The 9,568-nt window shown below is 31.3% G+C and overlaps 1 protein-coding gene across 1 annotated transcript in view; it reads right to left on the reverse strand.

The window, feature by feature from the left end:
- Dcr-1 (Endoribonuclease Dcr-1) overlaps positions 1–9,568 on the reverse strand; it is a 12,487-nt gene that overhangs the window by 2,668 nt on the left and 251 nt on the right. The window contains exons 2-19 of the mRNA XM_018505258.1: positions 9,264–9,379; positions 8,890–9,049; positions 8,503–8,798; positions 8,073–8,435; positions 7,799–7,953; positions 7,452–7,690; positions 7,193–7,376; positions 6,750–6,928; positions 5,772–5,923; positions 5,494–5,635; positions 4,743–4,973; positions 4,474–4,653; positions 4,138–4,351; positions 2,827–3,008; positions 2,501–2,679; positions 2,173–2,426; positions 787–1,997; positions 154–726 (exon numbers count right to left, since the gene is read on the reverse strand). Coding sequence (XP_018360760.1) covers positions 154–726; positions 787–1,997; positions 2,173–2,426; positions 2,501–2,679; positions 2,827–3,008; positions 4,138–4,351; positions 4,474–4,653; positions 4,743–4,973; positions 5,494–5,635; positions 5,772–5,923; positions 6,750–6,928; positions 7,193–7,376; positions 7,452–7,690; positions 7,799–7,953; positions 8,073–8,435; positions 8,503–8,798; positions 8,890–9,049; positions 9,264–9,379 — 5,010 coding nt within the window. The remainder of the gene's footprint in view (positions 1–153; positions 727–786; positions 1,998–2,172; positions 2,427–2,500; positions 2,680–2,826; positions 3,009–4,137; positions 4,352–4,473; positions 4,654–4,742; positions 4,974–5,493; positions 5,636–5,771; positions 5,924–6,749; positions 6,929–7,192; positions 7,377–7,451; positions 7,691–7,798; positions 7,954–8,072; positions 8,436–8,502; positions 8,799–8,889; positions 9,050–9,263; positions 9,380–9,568) is intronic.

Here is a 9,568-nt window from a genome sequence, read left to right on the forward strand (position 1 = left end):
TTTTTAATTTAGCACTACCCAACCCTGGAAAATATAGATCAATAGCCAAACGCACTTTTGCCAACAGAAATCTTTCCATGAATTACCAATTATCATTACATCTCTGATGAATTTCGAACAAATCTAGATTTTTTTTAAGAATCAACTACTTACTTGCGTCCATGTAGTTTCCCCATATTCATTAACTTCCTTTACATATGGCGTACTACCGGGTATCCTTTCTTCCGGTTCATTTTTGCTTATCACGCAAACCTCTTCAGTAGGCAAAACATGAATTCCTAACCAAGTCATAAAGAGAAGTGCCCCACGAGGTCCACATGCAATTAAATATGCTCCTATCAAAGCCTCTACACAGTCCGCGATACTTTTATCTGGGATACTGTGCTGCGTGATTAAATTGTAAGGTATGAAGCATCGTAAATTATCTAAATTGTTTGACAGCCTACTTTCGTTTTTATCCAATTCACTTTTCATAATCACAAGTTTTTCCTCAGTCTCTTTAACGAGTTGAGTTATTTCGGTTGGATTTACAGCTTGTAAAGTAGGAATGTCAGCTTGATTCCACAGAGCGGAAGGAACGCCAGATTCGATCAATGCTTGCTCAAGTTCCTTAGGGACATAATAGCAAGGAGGCAGCCAATTGTCATGAGGCTCGAACTTTGTTGCTATCATGCTCTCGCCAAGCATTTTTTGTCTGCCGAGTCTGTAAAGATTCAAATTGCTGACCTAAAACAAATTAACAATTTGACAAATACTACAAGTGTACTGAGTAATCATAACACGTACCTGTTTTGATCTCAAGTGACTGAGCTTCCCTTCGTGAATATTGTCATATGTGCAATATAAATATGTAGTTATAGCATATTTGAGAAATGAGTCACCAATCGTTTCCAATCGTTCCAAGTTAATGCCGTCATTCGCATTTGACATTGTTAAAGCCTGGAGGATTAGACTAGGACTTGGTCCTGAATGACCTTTTAATTCCGGTTGATAATCAAAACTGAAGAGATCGTTATGTAAATAATTTTTTTCATTTGGCTTGTTAATCTCTTTTTTTACCATGCAAGTAGATACAGTAGACTTCCTATTTAATACTTGGTCAGTAAATCTTTTTACAACAGTTTCTATATAGTCTTTGTGTTTATAATTCGGTTCTTTACTTTCAATTTGGCAATTCGACGAATTCTTCCTTTTAATTGCAATTTCAGAATTATAAGATATAAAAGTACCGTCGATCATTATATCATGTTCTTTTCTCTTGGCGAACTCATAATGCGCTTCCTTATGTTTCACAAGTAATAACTCTTCGTCCTTCTCTGCATACATCCAAAAGTTATTATCAAAATTTTTTTCTGTCTCCAAAAGATCCAAGATCTTTTTGTTAATTTCCTGCTTACATATTTGTTTCTCGTCTTCTACAGCTTCGGCGACATTTTCACCCATATAAGAGATCTTCAAGCCTCTACTTTCATCCTCACTCTCGTCAGATGTGTCGGCAAAGCCATCACTATATATGTCATCTGATTCGTAACCATCAAAATCAGATTCGTACGTTGGCGAACCATATCGAATATCATTCCAACCGAAATCTTGCGGTAAGACCGTCACATTTAGAGGAAACGTTTTCATATTATCCGCATTATAATCCATACTCATAGTCATGTCGTTTGACCATGCCATGTCGTTTGACCATGTACCAATCTCCAGCTCATCATCCTTTTGCTCATCGGCAATATCTTCTTCCGCTTCTTCATCAGTTCGTGCGTTGTCGGATTCCAGTTTTATTTGTTTTTCAATTTCATTGCACAATGTGTATTGTTTATTATTCGTATCTTGGCCAGATATCGTGTTCTGACATTTACTAATGTCTATACTGTTTGAAGATGAGTTGTCTTGTGCACTTTCACTTTTAGCCTGCTTCGTTTTCTCCGTTTCCTTAGATCTCTTCAATACCTCTGCCAAACTCCATCCAAAATCTAACGCCGGCCATTCGAAATCTAGAATAATTTATCAAGTAACTGTAAATATTAATCTCACTCAAGTCACATTATTTTAATTGTTAGAAGATTCTCTAATTCTATCGTTAGTGTGAAATGTCTGTCTTCTCAAAATATAGACAAATATACATAGTATATGCAAATAAATATATGCAAATTCCAAGCGATTGCATACCTAAATTCAAATTTTGTTGCCCTAAATTTATCATATATGCCACTTGACATCGTATTTGATTAGCAAGCAATAAAGCATTAATTCTATACAATATGCAGGGTAAGCAGACCGCTTGTCTCCATAAAGATGCTGGAAAAGGATGAATGGCGCATAATTCAGCAACAAGAATCTGTTTCTGCTCTAAATTTTCTCTCTTTGCGCGTTTGGTTTCTTCGCTGCTTGTAGGCAATGCAACACCTTTGCGATTTACATACCTAAAATGAATAAATAATTAAATCGATGTTTAAAAGATGAATGCCTCGATAAATACTTGTTTCACAGGCTTCACCTAGGAGTTAAAAAGTTTAGTCTAGCTGATGTATGATCCACATCTAATAACGATTGTTCTAAATTTTGTATTTGTATGCCATACTTCTTCAAGTAATATTCTTCAAAAGTACTATAATCGTGTCCGGGAAAAGAAGACTTTGGATTTAAGTTTGTGCATATTTCCGCTACATAGAAATACTAGAAAGAAGTAAAAAATGTATCGTGAAAGATCGTAAGATGACACATGAGATTTTGCACACACACACACACACACACACACACACGCACGCACGCACACACACACACATTTCAATATATTTAATTTACATTTAAATATATATACACCTGTGGTTGGTCTTGACTTCTATACCACGGCATGATTACAGCATCGTAATATTTGGATGGATCAAATTTGAAATTTTTTCTATCTTCTTCTGGAACCTTAGTTGGTACTGCATTTCTGTTCTGATAAATGCATTCCAAAAAGTTCCAATCTACGCTAACATCTGACCCTTCACATGTTGCGACTAAAAAGTTAACAAGTATTAAATTCTACGAAGGTCTGTATCTCTCTAAAAGATTTCTTATCTCGAAGAAGAAAGAAAAGAATAAATGGAAAATTATCGATTTTAATATATTTATAACGTTGTAAAGAAGCTATGCGATTTGCGGATTATCTCCATATTTTGATACATCGTTAAATGCCAATGTTTCGAAAACATTGCAGTTCACTTCTTCAAGGTGAGAAATAACCTGAGCCGCTTCTCTGTAATCTGTAGAGGATTCCCTTTGTGTACGCTGTTAATGGAATGAACATAAGGGGAAAGAGCTGGACAAATATGAGAGGGCAGAGGATTTTTTTATCTTTAGATACAAGTACAAAATATCTTGCTCTTGCGGAAAAGTGTACATTAGAGAAACAGAGGAAATATATTTCAATCTACGTATGAAAGAACTACAATGAGACGTTAAATTAAAGCATACTACACAGTCAGTTTTGTCTGAACATAACATTGAAATAATTCACCAAATACTTTTTAATAAAACGACTACAAATAGCTACTACCGCGACACATTTTTCAAAAAAATATGGAGAGGCCCTAGTGATATGCAACATCCGATAATCTATTTACGATATATCAAGACAAGAGATAACCCGCAAACCCAGCGTAGCTTTTTTTCAAGAAAATACATGATAAAAGCCTCAAAAGTATCATATCGTTGTAAATAGCGAAACCAGCTTTGTATGTATAAATCATAGACTGAAATACATCAAATGTCTATTAATATCTATATAACTTGTAAATATAATTATTTAAAAATTAATAAAATGTGACATATTATAGAATTGTATGAAACGTCTTCGTAATGATGTATCTTACAAATTTATATCTTTTTAAATCAAAATTATGTTATATATTAAATAATATATTAAATAAAAGATATATATATATATATTATACAAAATTATCATAAAACTATAATATATTCATCTTTATTACATTATATATCTGAATGTATTATCCTTTCAATTTTGACTTTGAAAGGTACAAAAATTGTGTAAAATCGTTAATAATTTTGAACCGTTAAGCTTCATCTGAAGAATAAAGTTTTAGATTTACATTGTTTCGTTTTCTAGCACATATTTATACTCACATATTTTTACTGGTACAATTATATATGAATTCTCGGAAGCATTTGGATCGAAAAGCATTAGATATTTCTGCAATCTTAAAACGTTTGTAAAAGTATAATTAAGGAAAGTGTCAACTCTTTCTATTTGAAACTCGTCCAGGATTACAGTCTTCTTACTAAGTTTTAATTGCACATGAACTTCGCCTGATCTAGTATAAATAGGGAAGGGACACAACTATAAAAGAGAAAAAAACTACATAAAGCACATACATTAAAAGAATTATAAGTTCTTCTTAAATAAATACAATTATTATTAGACGAGTAGGGAGGGAAATAAAAAAAAAAAGAAATTATCACCTTGGGTATCTCCTTTAATGTAAGTATGCCAAATCCAATGGCTGATTCTTCGGGGGGATAAATGCGTCTGCCTCGTGTATTTTGTTCTTCAGGCAAAGGACAACTTAACACCATATTTATATGATACAGATAAGATGGTACTCCAACTATTGGTCTACAATCCGTTAATGCCTCAGCTGTCTGGAAAGAATAATACAAATTTTAAACAACTATACTTGCTCAACTATATAAGAAAGAATACATTTTAAAAGAAAAAAAATAGTAGGAACCTTTTTATAGTAATATTGTCTCCGTTTTGTCGTCCCTGGTCTAGCTTCTGAAAAATCAGCTCTGCTTTCATCTGGCAAAGCAGGTACCTCCGCATCTTCAGGCTTGGCTTTAAAGTTTTCCTTTCCGATAGGTAACAAATTATCGTCTATCTCGTTTTCTCGATGTAGATCGATGCACATTTGCAAAGCAGCCATACGTCTAGCCATCGCTCTATTCGGCATTGGATACGACTAAGGCACAATAGGAAAAAAGCTATGATATATTATAAATTACAATACGAGCAATTACATATAGAAGCATTTCCCAAAACTATTGGATGATTTTTTTGCCATGTATGTTTCTCGATCACAAAACAGAATTTTTTTCTTAATAAAAAATATTACAAAAGACATCGAAAAACATAAATAGAGATCAAAATGAAAGAACTTTTGCCAGACTAAGTTTAGTAAAAGAAAATATACAATACAATCGTATACTTTACTAAATTACCAAATCATGTTTTAATACAATTTTAATTCAAAATTACAAAAAATTATAATATTAGTTATTAATAAAAATTATAATATTAAATAAAAATTATATTAGTCCAAACGCTACACGACATTAAAAAATAAAGCAATATATGATCTGTTGCTTGATATTTCCATTAAACAAAAATCATCTTGAGACACAATCAAATAAACTATAGTTAAAAAATATTCAATACTATATTTCTTATTTTGTATTTCACATATATGTATAACTATTTACCGTAATTACATATTTCAACGGTGAATTTATGGGAAGTCGTAGAAAACAGATATACATCACTATATCATGAACATTCACTGTTTCAATACGCCACTCTGGTGTTAATCTCGTAAAAGTATCGCTAGGTAATTTCGCACAATACCTGCATGATTTAAAACGTGTATTTATTACCGATTAAACTTTTTGAATGATACAATGATACTGTACTCGTACAGCTTTTCACTGAGTATATTAATAATATAAAACATTACGTTACCTATTAACTAATTAAACGTTACCTATTAACTAGCGAAATGGCAGAATTAAAAGTTACTTTAGGAGCATCATCACCATCAAGTGGTTTGTAATGTGGTATCATTGCAGCATACATATCTGCTTCATTCTCTTCGTCTTCAGTCAGCTCTTTATTAGAACATTTTAATAATAAAGTCTACAAAATAGATTGATGCTCTTCCATTACAATTTTCGACTGAGGTTGGCGCAGATAATGAACCACATTAAAGGTTGATAATAAAACTGGTACGCACTAAAGTTGATGAATAAATCAAATAAAACGTATGCAATACTACAATTTAGAAAGATAAGCCCGAATACGAATTAAAATTCCCCTTTTTTCTCACTTCAGCCATACTGCGAATTGCGATAGTAGATGCAAGAAATCACAAGAGCTTTTTTTCCTGCATTACGCGCCGAAATGAATTTTTCTTTTCTTTTCGGCATGCTATCGCACGGGTTCGATAATGTCAGCGAATAATATACATTCATAACATTGAAACTCTCTTTGTAAATTAAAAAATATTTCTAAATTGCCTATTGTCACATATCGATTGTTACGAGATATGTATGTCCATTAAAAAAAAACAAAGTTTAGGGACTTATTCTATAACTTTTAACAACTGTAACTGTAGCATTACAGTCGTTAAGAGTTACAGAATAAGCCCCTTAGAAGTGTAAAATACAATGTAGTCTAAATTATACTAATTATAGTTGATATTATTATGTATTTACTAATGTAAGATAATAAGAAAAAAGGGAATATTTTATCAATCTGTGCTATTAAATGCAAGTGAATATAAAAAACAAGCAAATTTTACTTCAATATTATAACAAGAAAAAATTTATATATATCTTTGCTGTGTCTCTTAAAATGTCTTAATTCGATGTAACTGCGTCGAGAGATAATAAGAGCCTTACAAAACATTGAAATTTTATTGAAGTTTTATAAGGAAATTATAAATGAATTTTATAAGTTATACCTTTTCTATATATTGATATTGAGCCAACTGCCATATAAATTCTTTAGATGCTTCTTGTGGCACTAATAATACATGCAAGGCATCCATTGCTCTTGCTCTACTTTTGCATTGTATATATGACTGATAATTCTTCGGAAAGTCATACCTCATTACAAAATTGCATTTTGGAATATCAATGCCTTTAGAACATGTAAGAAAACGATACTTCTATGAAATCATGGTAGATGGTTCTTTAAAAAAAATGTATAGAGTGCAAATACAAAAAAGAAGACTATAAAATATATCATAAAAATATACAAATAAAAAATGTTTATTAAAAATGCAAAATCAAACACACGTTCATACAAACTTCTTTTCTTTTGTTCTTAGATCCTGGATCTACAATTCTTTGAAATGAAAATTTTTAGAAAAAAAAAACAATACGATAAAAAATATTTACAAACCTTCTTCCAAGATTGAAGTTGCAATCAATAAGTTGCACTCATGAATTCTAAACCGTTTTAAGACTTCTTCCTGCTTTCTATGTCCCATTTCTAGATCTCTCGAATAACCAACATCATCAGTATTTCTTTCAATTGTATAAAGAGGTGACAAAAAGTGCAAATCTTCGTCGTGTTTACATATTTCCTATAAGAAAATTAATATTAAAAAATTGACGCGTTGATACATGATAATTTGTAATCCTGGGATTTATACACATACGCTTAATAGATAAAATAAAATTTTAGCTGTAAATCCCTTATCCACAAAAATTACTCCACAAAGCAGATCGGGATCTGTACCACTGCAGGAGTAACGTTGCAATTTGAACGTCTTTTTGTAATTGTCATCGTTAGATCTCCAATTACCTCCTAACTTTTTCAATTGCATAGGTTTCTCCTGAGTTCTCGAGAAAGAAATATTTTTATCACTTTTTGTGATACAATTTTTTGAATTAATATCTGAGAAAAATGTAATGTATTTTTATAAATATACATTAAAAGTACATAAATATGTTATTTTGTTGTATGCTCTTCATGTACATCTTATAAATTGGAAAAGATTCTTACCAGCACTTGCCTTTTTCTCTGGAGTGTTAGTCTCTTTAGTATAAAAAGGAGTATAAATTTTTAAGATTTGCAATAATCGATGAACTTTTGGAGTACTATATTGATATATCCTTTCTTTCTCAGACAAATGTTGAAATTCATTATCACAAAGGGCACTGTGAAAGATCATAATTTTCGTGTATGCGTACACACACAAAATTATACGATATCTTAAACTCCCTAACCGCGTTTAGCACATATGTGTCAATATCGTCATCGTTATTGCAATACTTACCGAATTTTTATAAAAACAGATGTTATCATATTTAATAAAAGATAATGTCTCTCATAAGGAGTTTTGATCTTCAATTTTTCCGTTAGAAATAGTAATGTTAGAGCAGCACGATCGGCACACCATGGTCCAAGAGTTTCTAATATATGCAAAAAATCTTGCATCATCTCAAAGGGCTTTTGTATGGGGTCAGGAATTTTTTGAATATCCTCATAAAATTCTTCAGTATAAATTTCCATTGGATCATACCGATGATCACGTAAAAATTCAATTGCATGTGACACACAACTTTTAAGCGTATTATACAAGTCTTTCTTTTCTCCCCTATCATACTCCACAACATACTCTCTTGGTTTTGGGCTATAACTACATATACAAATAATTGTCACATTATTAGTTTGTAAGGACATTGTCAGCAAATTATTAAACTTACCGTATTATTGAAAGAATATCATTAGCGGTTTCTACTTCACACTGGAAAGCAGCCTCTACTTTTTCTATCTCTAAGCCTAATCTTCCAGGTTCTTGTGTCAAATTAAACACTGGTACCGCTAATCCGATTATTCTAGGAACATTGTTGCACAATAGAAAAGTTTGCAGAACAAACTTTAAATTGCTATCTTCAATAGACTTATGGCACTCATCTACTATGACTAGATTTATGTGACATGGTAAAAGTTTGTTTTCTGATATTAATTGTGCATAGATTTTTGATGTTCCGACTAATACCTATAAATATGTATAAAAATAAATGTATAAGAAAATATTTGTAACAAATTTTCTTTTAACTACAGTTACACAGTAAATAATTTTTTCTTACGTGAGAACTTTCAAAACTTTTGTCAAATCCTTCAAGTACACCAGAATCACATGTTAATACTTTCAGATCTGTTAATTGCTTTATATAAGTTCCTATTATTGTACATTTGTCTTTGTCATTTAATATATATATCGCTCGTTTTCCACCATTACTTACTAATCTATGCAAGGAAAAAAATGGATTCAAATATATTTAACAAATATTGCAATTAATATTTAATTTGAGCATTTATAACTAAATATGTATTAAATTTAATAAACATATTTGAGATACTTTATATAAAGCTACGGGCTATTCATATATAAAGTTTTTGTTACTATTCTTGAACAATAACTCAATAAAGTTTGTTGAAACAAATGGAAACATTTCATTACCTTCTATTATTGGTAGCAAACTCTTGAATCAATTTTATAGAAAGAAAGGTTTGCTCGGAATTTTTTCCCAAACAAACAATTATATTTTTTTCTTTTGCTGCATAAAGAAGTTCTACCTACAAATAAATGTTATAATGTGTAATGGATGTGTGTATGTATGTGTAATATGTAAATAAAATATACATATACAAATATTGCAACACATACACACAAGCACATGCATGCAACACACACACACACACACACACACATACACACACACACACACACACACACACACACACACACACACACACACACACACA

The sequence above is a fragment of the Trachymyrmex cornetzi genome, unplaced genomic scaffold (genome assembly GCF_001594075.2).
Source record: "Trachymyrmex cornetzi isolate Tcor2-1 unplaced genomic scaffold, Tcor1.1 scaffold203, whole genome shotgun sequence".
In the NCBI taxonomy this organism is placed as follows: Eukaryota; Metazoa; Arthropoda; class Insecta; order Hymenoptera; family Formicidae; genus Trachymyrmex; species Trachymyrmex cornetzi.